The 23,007-nt window shown below is 43.4% G+C and overlaps 1 protein-coding gene across 1 annotated transcript in view; it reads left to right on the forward strand.

The window, feature by feature from the left end:
* The window catches only part of nlgn2a (neuroligin 2a), a gene marked incomplete at its 3' end in the record, with an annotated part of 163,345 nt that overhangs the window by 60,720 nt on the left and 79,618 nt on the right, over nt 1-23,007 (forward strand). The window contains 1 exon segment of the mRNA XM_080451380.1: nt 13,393-13,542. Coding sequence (XP_080307506.1) covers nt 13,393-13,542 — 150 coding nt within the window.

The raw sequence follows: 23,007 nt of genomic DNA on the forward strand, positions 1-23,007 counted from the left end.
CAAAGTAACTAAGTACATTTACTCAAGTACTAAAAAAGGTAGGGTAAGTGATATGTTTTGGTATTTAATTCTTTTGGGTTAAAAGGTTAAAGTACTATATTTTTATAGTAATCATTGCTACAGAGCGTTTGTTCGGTCACAGGGGTCTCTCCAGCTCTTTAGTAAATAGAATATAAATACATTTTCAGGTAGGTGACAACATTTAAGCCAATCAGGAGAGAGCACTGAAAATGCATTTTCTGTTCACTAAAGGGCTGGAGAGACATGGGAGACTCCTTTTACTGAACCAACACTCTATAGCAATGAGTGCTATCTGAACATAGAGCTATTTAGCACTTATTTTAACAAAAGTAAATCACTTACCCTACCTTTAAGAACAATTATTAGGTGCTTCTACTTTATTACATTTTACGTACCGTTACGTACAGATAGTCAGATACACAGATGGGCAGACAGACCGACATATTCGCAGACGAACGGACAGCAATTTTGAAGTGTGTTCCCTTTTGATTTCAACAAAAACATAGGTTTTGGTTTAACCGGCAGACATGTCATGACTCATGTTGGAGTGGGATTCTTCACATTGCACCTCTTAGGTCTTTTTTCCGTGGGTAACACTTTGTTCTGCATGGCGGCGTGTCTAGACGGCGAGTGGTGAGGTGTACACTCCCTAGCTGTCACGGACAACAACAAGCCAGTGCACAAACAACAACGGTCCCTATAGCCTTAGAGAGACACAGAAACAAGAGTGTGCATGCGTGCGTGCGTGTGTGTGCATGTCCTAAATCTATACTGCAGGTCCTCAAACCAGGGACCATTACAGTCATCTGAATGATAGTATGGTTTGTTTTTGTGGTGATTCTAGATTCAGAGTAACACTATGTACCCAGGGCCACGCACGCACGCACGCACATAGAATGAGGTAGGGCCGTAACACAATAGATAATCCAATCACATCCCAAGCAAAAGGTCCATCTCTTATCTTGCTCACAGTCCAACAAAAAACAGGTTTATAGGCTCTCGGTATACAGCATCGTTGTTTTTGTGTATCTAGTTTAGTGGAAAAAAAGAAAGCTAGAAATTGTTTTGTTTTTTTTCAGAATAATTTGGCCAGCGGCTGGTTGTGCAGCTGGTCTGCATGTGAATACGTGTCAATGCGTTCATGCATTATCGTTAATGCATGCTGTATGCTACTTCAATTGCCTGACATTAACCTTCAGCACATGCCCAGACTTAGACTAGTGACCTTTACTCGACCTTTCCCCATAGCATTAGTTACATCATGTAACTCATGTAAATGGGACCTCTGGCATTAAGTAGACCAGGTTTTCAAAGTGAGGACCTGCTCAACACAATAAAATTCCCCCTGTCAATTGGTGCTGTCGATCATCATCAGAACCCAGCCGCTCACTCTGAGAATAATAATGTTGGGTACACACACACACACACACACACACACACACACACACACACACACACACACACACACACACACACACACACACACACACACACACACACACACACACACACACACACACATAGAGAAACGTACTGTAAGCACAAGCAGAGAAATGCTCTCAGATACCCATGGCAACAGAAGTACATGTGTGCACATACACACGCGTGTGTAGTTTGTATTACTATTTCCTTTTTCCCCTGAATTATACTTCCAGTAGTCGTGTGCCTGTTTTAACTACAGTAAGAATAAATCAGGCATAACTCTTAAGCCCAAACCCTAAACCTATAGTAACCTCTATCCTAACCCCAGCCTCCGCAATCTATTCCTAATTCTAATACAGTAACTCTAAACATGTTTTTTAACCATAAAACATTTCTCTTTTGGGGGGGTCAGGGAAATTGTCCTCACAATGTCACATTCTATACTTGTGGGGACATTTGGCTCGCACAAGCATAGTAATACAAGCACACACACACACACATGCACACGCACACGCGCGCACACACACACAATTTACAATTTTGGCATTTAGCTCTTAACTCTTTGACTGCGGACGACGCGATAACGCGTCAAGTGCTACTTTGTCCAGTTGGCCGTCGACGCGCTCGACGCGCGTTCATTGTTTAATCTCTGATTGCGCTATGCTGCTTAATATTCAATGTTATTCTCGAGTTCCACTTACTTCACGGACATCTGCATCCGGTTTCATGGCCTGGATTCCGTTTCCGTTTTTTTATTTTTTTCCCCAGTCATTTTCGTCCAAAATAGGTAAATAAACGGGTTTTCACACGGTATAACGGACAAACGGACAGCTTCTCTTCTATTCTATGGTCTGGGTGACGATCAGTCATCGCCGTCGTGTATCACAACGTAATTTTCGCTGATCAAAACAATCTGGGTGACGTCACATCCGTTTTCATGTTTTTCCTTGTCTAATCTATCAAGTAGGGTGAGAGAGACCCAACGACATGATCAAGCTGTCATGTGCTGCTCTCTAGTGGCGGATTTGTGCTGGGTCTTTACATTATGTGTCCTTAAATTATTTTCATGAGAAAATTCAAAATATAAAAATAAAAAAACACGAAAATTGCTGGCACTGGGGGAGTACTTTATGAAAATACTCTGGCAGTCAAAGAGTTAATCCAGAGCGATTTACAGTAAGCAAGGTAAACACATACATCAAATGCATAGAGACAGTGTAGTGCCTCAGTAATCTAGGATCATACAGTCATACATCGGTCTAAACAGTGTAATATCAAGATTTTTTTCCCAATAATCTGTACATTGAAACTATACAAACCATAGGATGCCAGGTCAACAAATGGACGTGGCATCTGTCTAAATAACATGCTGTCTAAATTACATTTAAACCTTTGCATAGGACTGCACGTCAAGGCTAGGTCACACACACACACACACACACACACACACACACACACACACACACACACACACACACACACACACACACACACACACACACACACACACACACACCCACACACACACACAAATCCTCAGATGCATAACAGTCTGGCCTTTGCCTTGATCCGCGGTGCTCTAGCGATTAAGCCTTTAGCCTGAACTGCTGGCCCTCTGACCAGCGCTGCTGCTGCTGTGCATCTCATCAGGACCCATTCATCACCCTGCGGTTGTCCCCACCTCCTACCCTCCATCACACCAGGACCGCCACTGACGTCCCTCTCTCACTCACACACACACACACACACACACACACACACACACACACACACACACACTGTGTGTGTGTCACACACACTCTTGTGTGTTCCACGTTATTTGTATGCATCCGCGTATACACACTGCTGCAGGGGATACGAGTCTGAAGTCGATAGCGGCCACATTAAGGGGGAAAGAACATCCACATGTTAGGCGTGTTGTTTGGAGCATGTTACTTTTCCCAGTTCTGAATCCATACCAGGTGATGAATTGGAGTCAGTGATTCTCTTTCATTTCAAGGACCCCCTGTTTGATACCGTTGCTGTCGGGCAGAAACCTCTTATCTCCATATTTTACTTTTCTTCTGGCCAATTACTGCCCTACTTGATCATACTGCAGCGTCACACAAAAGCATCGAAAGTAGCAGATCTGCGAGCTCGTAGCTTGCAGACCTGCTACTTTTGCTATTTTTGAATTTGAATCCTGAAAAGTAACAGTTTTTGACATATGAGGTTTCCACCCGACGGAGACGATATGCATTATTAGGCCACGGACCCCCATTTGATATGATTTTTTTTTTTATCTCTGGGACCCCAATATACACTGTAAAAGCCTCAGTGTTCATTTTTACACTAGACCTGTAAGGGTCCATTTGGTTACTAACTATAAGTGATTTAGCTGAGGACCCCCTGGAATCCCCCAAGACCCCCGCGGATCCCTGGACCACGCTCAGTGGCTAAATGTGCAAATTCCCGGCTGTGAAACGATGTTGGTAAAACTCATAAAGACAGAAAGAAACCTCGTAAACTGTTAGCACGCAGTAGTTTTTTGAGAAGTTGTCATAATAGTTTTGTGACAATGACTTCTGAAAGTTGCAAAGAAATCTTTATTTAATCGGTTCAAGATGTTAAATATTTAATGTTAACACCTCCATCCAGAATTTGTTTAAACCTATTTCTGTACCCTTCGACTTTCTAAACACAGCTTCACTGAAAATAAAGGTCTAGTTCATTACATTTTATTATACATTTCAATCTACCGTTTCTAGTCGTGCCATGCAGGGCTCTTATAGTCTTACTCTCAGCCAACAAAAAATATAAAATACAGTCAATACCTCGGTTTGGAAGAGAATATACTGAACGATGACTGAATTTCTCTCAAGCACTCTCAGTCTGTATAATGTATGCAGCCCCAGCAACACCGCAGTAGCGGTAGGAGATGAACACTAAAGCAATAAGCCATGCAAGGCCATGGTTTACTGTGGATTTTAGAACAGCTACGGGACCTTGTTAGGCAAGGAGCGGAGAGCGGTGTCTCCAACCCTGCTCTGAAATCACTGTAAACTACAGCCTTGCGTGGCTTATATTGCTTTTTGTAAAATATAAAATATAGAATACAAGAATACTTTTTTCAAGAAAGTATTGCCTGCAGGCAGCCCTGCACAAACAACAAACAAGTTGCTGTGAAAATACATGGAAGATACCAAACGTTACAGGCTTGTTATAAAGTGGTTTAAAAGGTAGTTGTAAGAGCTTGCTATGTGCAAGGACGAAAATGAGCACTCCTCTTACCTTGCCAAAGGAAAAACTAAATCGCCAACGTTGAATGTTGTAAACAAGACGGTGATACTGACACATGCGGTCCAGGTGTGTGTTCATTTAGTATTTTAGACAGGAATCAGGAAGTGGAACTATCCATTCTATAAACAAGTGTTTTACTCTAGTTTTGTGGTAGATCCACCAGGAGCGTTGCGTTGCATTTCTGTCACCGGCATCGACATTGCCAATTTGACATTGGACTTGCTCAACAGGCACACCTTTAATCATGCATACGTAGCATAGCTACAGCTTAATTTGTCCACACACAGGGGTGCATTGGTCACTTCACGCAACATCACACGTGTTCCGCAAGTTTTTTTTGGCAGGATCAGGCGCACGCACATGCACGGATGTGCACACGCATATACGCTAGTACGTGTTCCCCTCGATTCATGAGCCAAGTACCCAAATGGCTACTTTGCATCACAGGTTTACAGGTAATATGTGTCCTCACTCCTCACATACAAACACGTAAGCAACACAGCATTTTGGCTACAGTACTGCTGCTGCCAGTATGCTATCTGCACGCAAAACAAGAATGCCTCAGCCACCGTCGAAGAAGAGAAAGATACTTTGTTCAAAGCAAACTTTTTAGTTTCAGCTCCTATATAATTCAAGGCATTCCTTGAGAAGATTTACAAAGACTAAAACTAAGCTAAAACTAGTCATTTCCTTTACAAACATGTTTCCTAGTATTTATACACCCGTAAACCTACGTAAAATGTATCACTCATTAAGATAAAATAAAATGCATGCGCGTGGCGTCATTAAAATAGCGTTCCGCCAGTAAAAAAAAATCACCATTACAACCCTGTCCACTCATCGAGTGCTATAGTGGTTAATAAAAGTATTATTTATGACACAACTTTACATACAGAGCGGAATGTAACATTTGTCTTCACAAGTACATGTACACTCACCTTTTGTTTTCACAGGAAATCTGCTTTTAATAATCTAGCTAATGGATTGATTATCAAGAGACATTATCATAATGCATTGTAACGCCGCATGTAGACTCTAGCTACATTAAAATGGTGTTAATTTAAATGAAAAGGGAAGGTCCCCTGACGCAAACGCCACGCAATGTGTCGGTGGAGCTCATCCGTTAATTGAATAGAAGCTTGTTCAGGGACAAGAGACCAGGACACTTAACCACTTAAAGCCTACAGTATATAAGTACTTTGTTGACTCCCAGGGGTCTGTGCTTGGCCCCCTCCTTTTTCCCTCTGCGTGAAATCTCTTTGCCAAAAAAACGTGCGGTGTGAGCTTTTACACATTGTCAAATCTTTGCCTATATGACACAGAATAGGGATGCTAATGCTAATGTGGTTATGGCCATGAAATCCATTAAAAACGTATAAGTATCTTCAACGGCTTCCCCTGAGGTCTTCCACACCAGTGAAAGCAATGTGTGAACTGCGACTGGTTGTATTTCAATTTTGTGAAATGTACTGTTAATTGGATCACAGTTAATGTAAAGGGCATTCTTATGCTTGACATATTGTTAACTGGCAGTGATTTCCCTCTTTCCACAACCTGGCACACACCACACACACATACACACACACACACACACACACACACACACACACACACACACACACACACACACACACACACACACACACACACACACACACACACACACACACACACACACACACACACACACACACAGCGAGTTATTCATGGGGATAAATGAAGTGAAGGGAGAGTGGAAAAAATATGTACAGTAAAGCAAGCCTATGATGGAAAATGAAAATGCAAATTCCGGTAAAATATTCCTGCACATTTCTCCCCCGACATATTTCCTCCTGGTGTGATTCAGTATCTTTTTTAATTATAGTCCTTTGTATAGACAGGGCCCTTTTCCAACGGACGCTCCGCTAGCACCCTCCATGTATGGGAAGATGGTATCTCAGCAGGCTCAGGCTCTCTCCGTTCCATTTAGAAGTAATATATGGCCTCTAAATGGTGTCTGCACTGTGCCGAGTCTGCCCCGGAGCCTTTCTCAGGCATTCTTCACAATTTCTTCCAATCCTGGGTAGATGTCAGGGAAGCAATGCAAGGAAGCCTCCGGTTGCCGAAAAAATAAACCAAAACCAAAACAAAACAAAAAACAAACCCATTCAAAGCATTATTCCGCCTGCTCTCACTTGCTATATATCATCTCTGTCGGGTGGAAACCTCATATGTCCAAAACTGTTACTTTTCAGGATTCAAATTCAAAAATAGCAAAAGTAGCAGATCTACTACTACTACTTTTAATAGAATATGGAGATAAGAGGTTTTTGCCCCGACAGCGACGATATACAAGCCCTTACAGAACAACTAGCCATTAGCGGTCACCGAACATCCCTGGGGAACGATCCTGTGTTCTCGTCTTACTTGACGATCAATGCCGCCTCTGCTCTGCCTGCCTGGCCCTGATGGATCTGCCTGTGTTTACTGACAACACAACTACCATCAGGATGATCCTTATGAAACCCACTGCTGACAGCTGCGCTAAACCAGTACAGTACAGCAGTGGTTCCCAACAACAGACAAAAGCTGAGACCCCCCCCCAACGAGACCCCTCCCCCCCACACACACACACACACACATACACACACACACACACACACACACACACACACACGTACACATATTCATACTTCTCGTTCGACAAATAGTGAAGATCTAGCACATCTACAAGCTCGCAACGTTTTGACATTTCTTAGAGATGTTGAATATTAATATGGACTATTTTTGACATTATGACATGCCCAAAAATAGGGATGCCAGGATGAAAGTGAATGAAAGCAACTTATGATTTTTATGCACCGTTTAAAATGTTGGACTACCCCCCCCAACAGACGAGGCCTCATGCGGCACGAACCCCAAGGGGGGGCTCAAACCCCAGGTTGGGAAACACTGCAGTACAGCATACAGTATACTGTAGGTTGTTAATTTTAGTAGCCCTAGTCTCTGGTGCTGCACTATGGTATAAGCGGCCGTGGCACTCGACAGAGGTTCGGGGCTAATCGGCCCATTGTCTGTGGTTCTGCTTGAAAGGATCAGCCAGGCGAGCTAAGCTCCTCGGGGCACCGGGCCCCTCCAGAGGCCTCCACCGTCCCGCCCCCGCCTCTATCAATGTTCTTTATTTTTAGTTTTTTACTTTCTGTTTGTTGTCTCCGCCAGACCAGAACCTGGCAGGGGTGGAGAGTCTGTTTTCGTCCCTGTGTGTGTGTGTGTGTGTGTGTGTGTGTGTGTGTGTGTGTGTGCGTGCGTGTGTGTGTGTGCGTGTGCGTGTGCGTGTGTGCGTGTGGAAGGATGGAAGACAGAAACTTAGTACTTAGTTTTCTGTCAGTATTTTGGTAAGGAAGGGTGACTCTACTCCACTACATCTACCAAAAAAGAGAATTCTCTGTCTCAATTCTAAGGCCTCAATAGAACCGTAATACAACTCTAGCTGCAGTGTTACCTTGCACATCAAAACATTGTGATGTGAGCTGTGTCAAGCTATATTTACAGTAGTTCCAGATCCTGTATTGTATCTCCATCCAGCCGAGCGATTTGCTCAGTATTTTATTACAGAAATGAGCAATCAAAGAGAGGCATACATTAAGTTATTGACTTTTCTATTTATGCGGTTAATGCTGCTCTCCCAACCTCCTGTTTCTCACATCTGCTCTGTGTGTGTCTGTGTGTGTATGTGTGACCCCAAATATTTTTCAAATCGGCCTCATGGTGGTGCTATAACAGCCCACTTAACGGCATAGAAGTCTTGAACCGTAGGTCATAGACTCAAAATGATTTAACTGGAGTTCTTCTTGCTCACCACCTCTGGTAGTATACACTTTAATACTCCTTTAACGTGCATAATTTCATGAATGACCACAGTGTGTGTCATTCATGAAATTAGAAAGAACAGCAGAAACGCACGCTGAGGGCATGGTGTGGGTTGGGTCCATAAAAAAGAATGACCACTTTGTGCACGTCAAAAATTATATTCAGATTAAATGCTTTGCGGCATGTAAACAAGGATTACTTTTATTTATCTGAATGATTTAATTCGGAATTAATAAATATTGGTCATGTGAATTCAATGAATTATGGGCAAGAATGACATCAATGTGACGTCAGTCATTTTCCTACAATATGGAGCCATATGGAACTCCATACTTGGGCAAGATTTTGGTAGGCCTAGAAAGCTGCCCAATGTTTTTTTTAAACACTATTGTTTTGGGGGGTTTTGGGGGGATATTCACCTATAGCAGGGACACACCGAAGGGAATAAAAAACAGACAGCAAACAAAATCTTGAGTGTTTTTCATTTTGTTCTGACAGTATAAAAACACAGTTTACGTCATCCAGTGTGCAGTATAGGTACACTACAGCAGAGTGGAAATAAATAAAGGTGAATAAGATAGCCAGAGGCAGAGAGAGAGAGAGAGAGAGACAAACAGAGAGAGAGAGAGAGAGAGAGAGAGATAATACCCCCTGGGGGTGTTGGTTCTATCTGTCAGTGTGCCTGAGCGATTCGCCCTGTAAGTGATCCATGGACACCAAGTCCACAGGTCAACTGTGACAGGCTTCATGCTGCAGTGTGTGTGTGTGTGTGTGTGTGTGTGTGTGTGTGTGTGTGTGTGTGTGTGTGTGTGTGTGTGTGTGTGTGTGTGTGTGTGTGTGTGTGTGTGTGTGTGTGTGTGTGTGTGTGTGTGTGTGTGTGTGTGTGTGTATGTCTGTGTCTGTGTCTGTGTGTGTGTGCGCGTGTGTGTGCATGCACGCGCGCTCTGTCATGCAGGATGTCAATGGCTGTTGATTTTGAACTCCTTATCTCAGAAATTGAAGATCGACAGCCATTGATGTGTGTGCATGCGCGTGTGTGTGTGTGTGTACTTGGACACACACACACACACACACACACACGTGTGTACTTGGACTACTATACTTGTACCACAAGTATAGTAGAATTGCACAGAGAATAGCAGATCTACAAGCTCAGGATCTGCTATTTTCGAAAGAATGGCATTCATAAAATCGTCGTCCTAAGATGTTTATGTCCTCTCAAGTATAGTAATACAGCTGTGTGTGTGTGTGTGTGTGTGTGTGTGTGTGTGTGTGTGTGTGTGTGTGTGTGTGTGTGTGTGTGTGTGTGTGTGTGTGTGTGTGTGTGTGTGTGTGTGTGTGTGTGTGTGTGTGTGTGTGTGTGTGTGTGTGTGTGTGTGTGTGTGTGTGTGTGTGTGTGTGTGTGTGTGTGTGTGTGCGCGTGTGTGTGCGCGTGCGTGCGTGCATGTACGGTAATGAAATGAGGTTGAGGTAGAGACGGGCTGGAGGCTGCCCACTGGCTTACTGACGTATGACTGCAATATGTCACCATGGTAACAGTCAATGAGAGTCTGTCTGCATGATGGAATAGCTCATTGGGAGAAAGAGAGAGAGAGAAGGAGGGAGAGAAAGGAGCTCATAGGGAGAGATGGAGACGTATGGAACGAGAGAGACAGAGAGTGGGTGGGGAATATATATATATATATATATATATATATATATATATATATATATATATGAATGAGACGGAGAGAGAGAGAGAGAGAAGGGGTCGAGGTAGAAGACGAGAGGGAGAGGGAGGAAGGGAGTGAGACAGAAGGAGTGAAAGATGAGAGAAAAGAGGAGTGAGTGAGTCAAAGTGAAAGCGATGGAGGAGGGAGTGAGACATTGAGAGAGGAGGAGATTGAGAGAGAGAGAGACACACAGGGGGGATGAGAGAAGGATAAGCGAGGGCAAGAGAGGAGAAGGATAGAGAGACAGGATGAGAGAGGAGTAAGAAGACAAACTCATGCAGTTGCCATAGTGATAAACCTTTGCAGCTGTGTGTCACTCAGTGTCTCTCTTGCTCTCTCTCTCTCACTCTCTATCTGTATGTGTTTACTTGTATGTGTATCCGTGCCAGTCTGTGTGTGTGCATGCATGTATGAGTTCCTGTGTGTGTGTGTGTGTGTGTGTGTGTGTGTGTGTGTGTGTGTGTGTGTGTGTGTGTGTGTGTGTGTGTGTGTGTGTGTGTGTGTGTGTGTGTGTGTGTGTGTGTGTGTGTGTGTGTGGTGTGTGTGGTGTGTGCGTGCGTGCGTGTGTGTGTGCGTGCGAGTGCTGTAAGTGTTACGATCCATACATTTGGTTACTTTTGTGCTCACAAGCCTGTACGTTTGCTCCACATTTCTACAGCAGGTACACAGTAGAAGCCCAGCTTAGGCAGGCTGTCTCTCAAAGAAAGACAATCGCTTTGTCGCTCTCTTTTACAGACACTATATATGTCTGTTCTGCACTACTGCACTCATATATCCCCATGCCTTCCGTCACACACACACACACACACACACACACACACACACACACACACACACACACCAATACACGACAGCCAATAGGGGCTGTCGTGTAGCACATCCAAATATTTCTTTTTGCCAAACGTTGCTATAGGCTTCTAGCATCAGGGGAGTGTGCGTTCTCCGTCAACTGGGGGCTCATAGGTTGACGCGAGGCCCATGAAGGACCGTCCCACCCACATGCATCCAGCGTGACAGAGCGACACATTCATTCACTGAAGCTGTCTCGGCGGTGACACTGTGGTGTATCATTGGCAGAGATAGTACTTTACTCGGAAGTCATAAATTACTGCTTTGGAAAAGATATATACATCGTTGCTGTTGGGTGGAAACCTTGTTTGACCGAAACTGTTCCATTTTTATTATTATTTAAAAAAGGAAGATTTAAATAATGAAAATAGCAGATCTACAAGCTCACAACACATCGCATTGTGACGTGTTGTGAGCTTGTCTATCTGCTATTTTCAATATTTGTGTGCAACACTCGTGTATGATGAAGCAGGGCATCAATTTATGAAATTCATAAAAAGTGGAACTTTTCCAGGAGCCTGGAATCCATTCCAGACTGATCCACCCCGTTTGGCAGACTTTTTTTTCTCACTTTGCTTCTCAGTCTGGCCATGGTCCTATTTGACTCGTATTTCCAAACGTCACCAATTACGTAGGCAAGTCAGGAAGTGACTTGAGTTTTACATTGGAGGCCACTGGTCCCCCTACCACAGACCAATCAGAAGCCACGGCTCCTTTGTGCCCGTCTCGCCCCTTGGAAATAGGATCTTTACCAGACTGAGTAGCGAAGTGAGGAAAAGAAATCAGCCGAACGATCTAACGGAGCAAATCAGTCTGGATCCAAGGCTAGGGGTGGGTTGCCTTTATCTGAAAGATACTGCGTAGAGACACAGGAAACACAGAGAGACAATATGGGAGTGACATGCAGCAAGCGCTCCTGCTGCATAGCTGGAAATCGAACCGGGGTCTCACAGGCATTAGAGCCCATGTGGTACAGTATGCTCCCTAGCTATTCGAGTGGTCACCCCAATGCCCAAAAATATAAAGGACTCCACTACCACTTGCCAAAGAAAAAAGTGAATTCCCACACACACTTATGACCGATCTGTATTGATTTAATAAAAACCTGACCTTTCTCAAGACATCTCAATCATAACATTTCTAGGGCTCAAATCAATCAAGATAATCAAATAGAAAAGGGATGGAATACAGACCAACTCTTGACAATTAAGAGGTGAAAGAAACACACAGGTTAATTATAAAACGTCTATGGGATGTGGCTGTAGGTTGACTTTATTTTATAGGACATTTCACAAGACCCTATAAGATCCAGGCATTCATTCATACCCAAATGGCGTGAGAGTCTCTAATGCAGTAATTCCATAATATGCTTCTCATTTCAGGAGGGCTTCATTTAACCACTTGTTGATCGGCTATTTCTGGCGAAGAGATTTGGTGTAGAAAGGAAAAAAGAGCAGACTAAGTACAGTTGCAACTCGGGTCTGTTTCACTAAGAATAGAGGGTTTAAGTGGTGAAGTTGCCTACTCGTCTGGAAATCTGAACTCTCTCAAAACACCAGTATGAGGTCGGGGGATGTGTCATACAGTATGTTCAAAATAAAGGGCAACTGTTCTTTGTTTGCATTTGCAACAGCAGAATGATACTGAATAAGACCATTCTACTCCTCATAGATCTAGCTGTTACGCCGATGTATAGTTCACAAGGATACTTGATGAGGTATATGAACTCCAGTGGTGTTACAGGAAAGTGTGCCCCCAATCTTGTTCTCTTCCTGTTACAGGATGGGAGACAGAAATGCATTTAGTTTTCTGTCAGCATTTGAAATTACTTTTTGGTAAGGAAGGGTCAGGGTGACTCCACTCCACTACATCAACCAAAAATGAGAATTCTTTGTCTCAATTCTAGGCTTCAATAGAGCCAAAATACAACTTTATAGCTGCAGTGTTACGGTACCTTGCACATCAAAACCTTATGATGTGAGCCATGGCCAGCCATATTTACAGTAGTTCCAGATGCTGTATTGTATCTCCATCCAGCCGAGCAATTTGCTCAGTGTTTTATTATCTAACAAAATGAGCAATCAAAGGCAGTGAGAGGCATACATTAAGTTATTGATCGATGCGGTTTATGCTGCTCTCCCATCTCCTGTTTCTCACATCTGCTCTCTGTGTGTGTGTGTGTGTGTGTGTGTGTGTGTGTGTGTGTGTGTGTGTGTGTGTGTGTGTGTGTGTGTGTGTGTGTGTGTGTGCGTGTGCGCAGATATCCGTGACCGCAGGAAGAAGCCAGTCATGCTGTTCATCCATGGTGGTTCGTACATGGAAGGCACCGGAAACATGTTTGACGCCAGCGTGCTATCTGCCTACGGCAACGTCATCGTAGTGACCATGAACTACCGGCTCGGCGTGCTTGGTGAGTACTTCGGGTGCCGCATGCACGCACACGCTCGTGCCCACGCACACGCCCACGCACACACGCACACACACACACACACACACACACACACACACACACACACACACACACACACACACACACACACACACACGCACGCACGCACACGCGCACACATGCAGTACACACACAAGATCACAAAAACTCCCTGGTCCTCCAACAATAGTCAGCTAATACAGAAATCAATACAGAATATTCACACACACACACACACACACACACACACACACACACACACACACACACACACACACACACACACACACACACACACACACACACACATCACAAAAACTCCCTGCCTCCCCAACAATAGTCAGATAATAGTGTACATAACAGCTAATACAGGATTAGTGACACACACACATACACACACACGCACGCCTGCGCGAGCACACATACACATGGCTTTTAATTTTCTCTGCTGCCTCTCGCCAACATGTGTACGCACACGTGCAGACATGCATACACACACACTCAAGAAGCGAGCGCCTTTTCCCTCGGCGGACTCGTACCCTATTTTCCTAATTGATTGAGAAGTCCTTGATGGATGACGTCGATAGAATTCATCAATGTAATGAAAAGCTGTGCGGGACCTTGATCATGGAATGCTCACTCTGCTATGGATTTTCTTTTGCTGATTAGTCTATTCAGAGCGCTCCCACTGTGTTATTGCTTCACTGTCTACCCACTCAGGCCCTGATCTACCGGGGTGTGATGTAAGCCAGTGGTTCTCAAAGTCTGGTCCGGGGTCCAAATGGACCCTTAAGGGTCTGTAACCCTGAGTGTGTACAAATGGAACTTTTTTTAATTTTATGTACACTGTAAAATTTTCAGTGTTCATTTTACACTGTGAGAGTGTGCAAATGGAACCAAAAGATCAGCATGCCTGGACGGACTTTTAACCAGACAAAATAATGTTCACATGTCTCCCTCCATTGGCTCCCATAGTTGCTGCATGCACCGAGTACAAAACACTTGGTTTTCCTGTGATCCTATTCCTGAGGCACCACACGGTCTCTTTGCATTCTATGTATGTGATTACCTTGCTTATTGTAAGTAAGTAGCTCTGGATATCGTCTCTGTCGGGTGGAAACCTCATACAGGTATGTCCAAAAACTGTTACTTTTCAGGACTCAAATTCAAAAGTAGCAAAAGTAGCAGATCTACAAGCTCACAGCACGTCGCTTCGTGCCGTGTTTCGAGCTTGTGGATCTACCACTTTTGATGCTTTTGTGTGAGGCTGTATTATTAATTTACGAAAAAACTCAAAAGAATTAGAGATAAGAGATTTCTGCCCGACAGCAACGACATACATAAGCGTCTGCTAGTGCCTACAATGTAAATTGTAAATGGATCTGCAAGGGTGCAATTGGAGAAGAGAGGAAGAAATATGTAGATTACAGTATTGTGCCAGTTTAATCACTCTCAACCTGGTGTCCCTATTTTGGGCCTGTCATTATAGTCAGAACGTTTTCAAAAATAGCATAAGTAGTTGATCTACAACTCACAATGCATTGCGATCTGAATTATTGTGAGCTTTTTGATTGGCAAATGTTCTGCTATTTTCTTCTTGTGCAGCCAGAGGCTATGGCTACTTGGGGGTCCTTAGGTATGGAACATTTTGGGAACCCTTGGCCTAATGTCTTCCTTGGCTGGCTGAGATTCCCCATTTGAGAGCATGTGGATGTGTGGTATCCCCGTGCGGGCGACCCGGGTTAGAATCCAGGCAGTTACACACAGAATGGAAATAGGATTTTAGCATATTAGCAGTTGTCGTAGGGGTGAGGGGCCGTCTGCCTGGCAGAAAAAGCAGAGAGGCAGACGCCGTAGGGGAGACACATGAATGAAGATGAGATGAGAAGTTAAGACATGCTGTCATTTGATGCGTAGGCTGACGTGAAATTCCCTCTGGTTTAACAGTTCAGTCAGTGTGAGTTATCTGATTAATGGCCCTCTAGATTCTTTTAATTAATCTCCCCTTTCCATCAAAACGGACTCATTTGAAAATAATATAATGTTTAATTAGAATCAACGTGCACATTTTGCATGCAAGGAACGCTAGCCCCTCCCTGTTAGTGGAATCCAGACTCTTTTACTGCCACCAGGGCCTGTTCTGGGGCAGTTTGTGGGCCATTGTCAGACTTGTTCTCCATCATTTCAACTGAATTCCATTGGTTTTCTCACGGAAGACATCGCTCTTGTCTATGGTGTTGTCACGTGGCTGGTCAGTAGCTGTTCTGTGGGGCATATATCTCCCTCAAGACAGCCCTTTTACGAGACAGAAATACAGGGCCGGGAATAAGCATGCAAATCAGACACAGCCCTGGCATTTTTATTGGCTCAGAAGTCATACCCGCAATTCTCTCTAACTGGCACGCCCAGTGGCTTCCATACCTCCATGACATGTCTCTTTCGCAGCTGTTGTAATTCATCCCGCAACAGCGAAGCATCTAAAAAAAATCTGCTTTTCTTTATTTCCTCCCTCCACCAATAACCGACCTGGAGGTGATGCTTAACTTATTCACTCCTGGCCTGTGCGCGGTACACTTTAACCTGTCTCTGTTGGCATTTTTTGTTTGTGGGGGGGGGGGGGGGGGGACAGGGAAAGGGTATCATCTGTCACCTCCTCTCCCTGACAGCTTGCCAACCTCTCCTCTTGAAAACATACACCACACGTCCTGGCCTTTATCAACTGGCCGTGCTCTCTCTGTCTCACCTTGCTCAACGAGATCAAGTGATTTAGCTTGAGGAAGAGAGATCAGACAGGGATGCACCTCTTTAGGTGGCAGGTGCTAACTGAAAGTAGCTAAGTGCTTTAGAGATTTCATTAAATGCTTTGGCGCTATCCTCTCCTTCCCCTCCTTTCCTCTCCTTCTTTTTTCTTTACGCACATTCGATGTTGTTCTGGATTCAATTATGTGCCGGTTACACCGGTGACACTTTTTCATTTGCATGTAATTACTTGAAAGTGTTTGTGTGACAATGTATCTTTACTGGGCTCATCATCAGCGCTTGTGACCGCGAGCGGATGGAGGAATGTAATCTACATCTAATCTAATCTTTTGACAATTTGACATATTCAAATTTGCTCAAGCTTTATTTGTGAAACACTTGTTAGCTCCAGTCAACAGTGTGCCATGATTCAGTCACACCGTGGGCAGGTTAATTCTGGAGGCTTGTTTGTGCCGTGTCGTAGTGTGTTATACTGCTGTTACTCGAGGTTTCATTCTGATCCCAAGTGGAAGGTATCCATATAAAAGCCCCATTAACAGCTGTGTTGTCTTTAACGAGGAAACCAAACTGTGCACAGCACTTTGCATCGGCGAACACATTCAAAGATGTTTACAGACAATCTGTCTCTGCAATTAAAAAGAAAAATTGGTAGCTCTCTGTTGTGTATTTCAGTTTTTCTCAAACATACAGTAGGGTCGTGATGGGGGCTCGTTTTTCAAAGGGGAAAAAATTTGAATCTTAATGTTACTGCATTGCCTATTTCTCAAATGTTTTCAGATACATATTTGTGTCTCTATAATGAGAAACAGATGTTTGTGCAGGAACATCGAGCTATGGGAACATAGGTGAATCAAATCATGAATCATGATGATTACTCATTAGGACTTGCCGATGTAGTCACAAATTCCATTTACGTTTGACGGAAAGTGATTGGGATTGGACTTTTAGGGACTTTTGATGCAAAAAAAAAAATCTTTTGGCAACGTTGGCATCTGAATATGCTCTAGGAGTGTGAACATTTTTTTTTATTTCATGTCGGGGAGACTCTTTTGGTTCTCAAACTGAAAAAGTTTGGAAACCCCTGGTCTATTTATTTTGACACATCACATCCACCATGACACCACCCTCCACCTATACCCACATTACTGCTTCCTGCATCCACGTCAGCCATTTTGACTCCCCCCCCTGGAAGATGTACATTTATTGACTAGTGTCATCTTCAGTTTCTCTTCTTTATGGCATTCCTTTTACTGTGAGCATCTCAATATCTTTTACACTCTCTCTCTCTCTCTCTCTCTCTCTCTCTCTCTCTCTCTCTCTCTCTCTCTCTCTCTCTCTCTCTCTTATGAAGTCTTCAGTCCTTAGTATAATGTTGTTTTAGTGTCCTATGTGAGACACTTTCTCATCATATCCTGTCAGTCAGCGGAGAGGGGAAATTGGTCTGAGCCGAATGGCGGACTCCGTCATTTGTATGCAAAGGCGGGGCGCACTGCCATCACCCCCAAATATGAGAGCCATCCAGTGCAATTTGGCCATGATGGGAGAGATGTAAGTAATCTCTCACTCTATGCATCCCGTATGATGGATGACAGTGCATCCTGTCACTCTGGGAAGTCAGTAGGGCCGGGGGAGTGTGTGTGTGTGTGTGTGTGTGTGTGTGTGTGTGTGTGTGTGTGTGTGTGTGTGTGTGTGTGTGTGTGTGTGTGTGTGTGTGTGTGTGTGTGTGTGTGTGTGTGTGTGTGTGTGTGTGTGTGTGTGTGTGTGTGAACGAGGCAGCAAACCGTATATTATGTTCATATGGAGTCGTCATGTACTCTACGGTATTAGTAGTAATGTATTCATGCAGAGGGAGAGTCGTTTGACCGACCCCAGAAAACAAGCTCCAAAAAAATGCTAATTGAAATGCACCCGGACTGGCCTAGCGGTCTGGGCACCTATAGGCTCCAATGTAGCCTGACAGTGCATCACGGGTTCGAGTCCCGTTCCCGGCCGACGATCTTTACTGCATGTCTCTCCCCATCTCTCTCTCCCTAGTCCATCTCCACTATACCTATAAATAAAGGCACAAAAGCCCTAAACAATATATTTTTTTAAAGAAAAAGAAATATGCCATGCAGCCGCTACGTTAAGAACATAATAACGTTCACTACCATTATTATCATCATTATGTTTTTAGGGCTGAATTTTTTTTATGATCCTTACACGCATAGAAGAAACCTGTGGCGCCCTGTACACAGGCTGTGCAGCAGTCACAGAGCAGGTGATTCCTGTTTTCTTCCCACCTGCTTGAGGTCAGCGTAAATAGAAATGGGTCTTCCTGTTGGAACTAGGTGGACTTAAAGCTGCACTATGTAACTTTCCTCTTCTACCCCGGATTTGAACCCGCTTTCCTGCGCAAGTGCAGAACTTTGCTTGCTGTTTGCTCATTATTGAATTACATAAATTTAATCTTGACCATCAGGTCAAAATTCGTGTCAGATCCTGTGTCTAGGTGAGACATGACATTTGACATGATCTAAATGTCTCAATAGAAGAGCAGGGAGACAAAATACAACCACCCCAATTGTATATTGGTTATATTGTATTAACATACTCTACCATACAGATTGGACAAAATTACATTTTATTCATACATTTTTTAAATCTAAGACCCATGTTGACAAATAATATGTAAAAGCTTATATAGTATTAGTTATCTCTGGTCATTTCAAAGTCTGCCTGCTGGTTGGAACATAACAAAGGAGTAGGCTGGATTAAAAGCATGATTTAGATTAAATAATATGTTGTTAAAATGGCAAAACCGTGTGGGGTGGGGGCATGGGGGGGCCTTTCAGGTAGGATGAGGCTTAACACATGGGTGCTTTTTCTACTCAAACTAAACTAAGACGAAGCATTAAAAAAAATAAGAAAAACTAGCAAACCCACTTACAAACTGAAATTGAAAACAAAAACTAAAAAGGAAATAAAGAAATACAATATGAAGTAATGAAAAACTGTAATAACAATCAAGTTTACTCTAATGAATGTTAGTAGAAATCCATGCAACACAGCTTTTCAAGAAAGAAAGCACTTTATTTACAATATATTGTGAGATTAATTGTGGCTTCAATTATGTTTTTGTTGGAAATTAAATATCATGACACATGCTCTTGTCAAGATTGTAATGATTTAGCCAGGCGGTGAATAAAATGCATAAATTACTACTGAGCAAATGCATAAATAGGCTACAGCCTGGATAGCAATGCAAGAACAACAGTGTTGTCACAGTAAGTCTTATCTATTAAAAGTGAAATCCAAGGCAATGATAAAAAAATAACAATAAATAACCATCAATCAATCAATCAATCAATCAATCAATCAATCGGTCAACACTAGACAGCAGGAGCCGCAGTTATTCCCCAGTTCCAAAAGTAGACTGCTGGGTTTGCCTGTCACTCCTCCTGGCTTCCGATGTTGTAGTCAACATTTTACTTCCGTAATACCTGGATGTATTGGCCAAAAAACATTTTCCATAATACCTGAACTTACGTACTTACTACTTGAACGAGAGGAGACAAATCCAGCCTACAGCCCTGGCATACTGTACGAGTAAGATATCTTGGGTGTTTATGTAATTTGACTGTTGGCAGCCTCACACACGCTTGCCTAACAACATTCAATGTTACAGTAGATTCGGTTTGTCTTGACATCATTGTGCCGTAGCCGCATGAGTTGTGATTGGTCTGCTTCTGAGGGGACATCCATGCATAGGCACACATATACTTACAGACAAGACTATGTTTACCACTTAAACCACTTACAATGCATACAACGCTGTGCGCTGTGAGCTTGTAGACTTGCTATTTTTGCTGAATGTTCGACCCCAGAATAATGACTCAGTCTGTGGTTCATGTGGTTTTAAACACAAGAAATGCAGTCATATCCTGTTCTTGCTCCCATGAAAGAAAACCTTTTTTTCTGCCTTCCCACTCGCCACAATCTGTTCACGCCGCTGCTGCGGCCAAAAGCCATTCCGCCAAACTTCTAAACAGTTTCCACCTGGCTACCATCACACTGTTGAACAAGCGCTGAGCCCGCCTGTCACCAGGCTGTCCACACGGCACAGGCTGCCACACAGGATTACTTCATTGTGTATGTATGACTGCAGGTGCACTCCAGCATTGCCAGATTTAGCGAGAGAAATAAGCAACCAGGTCTATGAAAACAAGCCCAAAAGAAGCGACTAACACATGAGCACTTAACACCTATATACATGGTAGATCTGTTAATTTTCTAAAACATCTTGGGGAAAAAAGTGAAAAATTTGAAAGATTTTAACAACACACATGTTGTTAAAACAAATGTGTGTTGTTAAAATATTTCTGTCTGTCCCTGGCACAAAATGTTTTCAGATGGGGATACACAGACAATCATTTGGGGGTCCTTGACATGAAAATGTTTGAGAACCACTGGTTTAAACAACATTAGACAACAAGCCCAAATAAGCAACTACTCTTTAGCCCAAACTGCAACCCGCAACTATCAATATGTACAAGCAACTCTACAGAAAAACAAGCCCAAAGTCGCTTACAATAAGCGGACATGGCAACACTGGTGCACTCTGCTGCTACTGCACAATCACTGCCACTTACTCAGTATACACAACATGTTATGCTATTATATCTGCTGCTATTTTAACTGCCTTATTTAATTGCCATTATTTTCTTAACCCTTATGTATACCGCTCATATTGACATCTTGTTTATTTCTCTATTCTTTCACCTTTCTTGAAACTGCAAATGGCAGCTTGTACGACAAAGTAGAACAGTTTTTACAACTGTAAACATGTTAGGTGACAAGGAAGTTAAAGTTGAAGTTCTGCTTTTTTTTGTCATCCTTTCACCAAGCATTTTGACTGTATATTGTACTTGAATGTTTGGGAGACATGGGGGGTGAAGATTTATGCTCACACTGCAGTGCATGAGCTTGTTTCTGAAGTTTCTCTGGGTAAACTAAGCGCCCAGAACGTGAATGAATAATGGTTGTTTTGGAGGGGAATGGTTGTAGCCTATGCAGGTGTGCTTAAAGCCAGGTGTGTTACAGTGTGTTCTCTTAAGGTCAGATGCTCAGCAGTTACGTTATAAATATTGCTGCTACTAACCTTAATCGGCAGAGAAGCAAGCTTGTGACCCAAGAGGTCTCCATTTTGAATTGCCAGAGTAGCTCGGGGGGGAAACCTGGTGGGAGAACATGAAGCAAATTGATTTGATGTGGTTTCACCTATTTACCATGGACCCCCCTCTGCTGTAATGTATATGTGTCATGTGTGTTTGTTGCACGCTGGCCCTTATTAACCCCAGGCTATGTTGATATTATGGTACGCACACGCGCACACACACACACACACACACACACACACACACACACACACACACACACACACACACACACACACACACACACACACATACAACCCCTTTGCCTTCATACTATATACACATGTCATATACTTTATATTAACTTGACATATAATATCCGTGCTTGGACCATGTGAATTTAATCATATTTCCAACTGGGATGTCCCTCTCCATGACTATCCTTCTCCCTCTCTCTCTCTCTCTCTCTCTCTCTCTCTCTCTCTCTCTCTCTCTCTCTCTCTCTCTCTCTCTCTCTCTCTCTCTCTCTCTCTCTCTCTCTCTCTCTCTCTCTCTCTCTCTCTCTCACTCTCTCTCTCTCCTCCCTGCCTCAGGCCACATGGGTGCAAGTGTAGTTATGAGAGAGTGGAAATGATGAGAAAAGGGGATTAGAGCATTAGAGCATTTACTGAAAGAATGTGAGACAGAGAAACAAGAGAGAGAGAGAGAGAGAGAGAGAGAGAGAAAGAGAGAGAGAGAGGCAAAAAAAAAAAACACTTCCATTTCTGGAGTCATATTCTCCCACCGGCCGTCACCGGTACCCGCAGCCCATTTGCCAGGCAGCCTCCCTAGCCAGCAAGCATTTAGGGCACTCTGGCATGCTAACCACAGTGGAGCGGCTTAACCCACCCCCTTTATCCATTATGCTAATAGCGGTTAGCACTTAGAGCTACGCAGGGACCCTCGTCATGAAAGCCATGCGGATAACATACCGAGGTTTCTAAACCCTCTAAAGTAGACCATTGGTTCTCAAAGGGGTCCTTGAGGGGGTCCCAGGGGGTCCCCAGCAAAAGTATGGAAACACGATCACTTTATCCATTTTTATGTTTGCACACAGCGAGTCACTTCGTGGCCACGCTATGCAAGCTTGTACCTGTATCTGCAGGCTCTTCTGGGGAGTCCAGTCCCTGGCACAAAAGATGGTCAGATGTGGGTCCGCGGCCAAATAAAAATCAATTTGGGGGTCCTTGACATGAAAACGTTTGAGAACCACTGATTCTATAGACTTAGTAAACTGGACCGGAGGTTGGCTCTGTACTTGGACCACTCTTTTTCTGTCTATACACGCCAAATCTCTTCGCCAGAATTATACGATCTACAAACGTTGTGAGCTTGTAAGATCTTAAATTTTTGGCGAATGTTTTCCCCCGAGAATATGAATGCTGGGGTTCAAGTTGATTCAATATGGAGTGAAGTAAAAAAGAAAGAAAAAAGCTTTGACACGTCACTGAGCTCTTAATCTCTCAAGAACAGATTCTGCTCTGCGTTTGAATATGTCGGGGGGGTTCGTCAT

The sequence above is a fragment of the Gymnoscopelus braueri genome (genome assembly GCF_963280865.1).
Source record: "Gymnoscopelus braueri genome assembly, chromosome: 15".
Lineage (NCBI taxonomy): Eukaryota > Metazoa > Chordata > Actinopteri > Myctophiformes > Myctophidae > Gymnoscopelus > Gymnoscopelus braueri.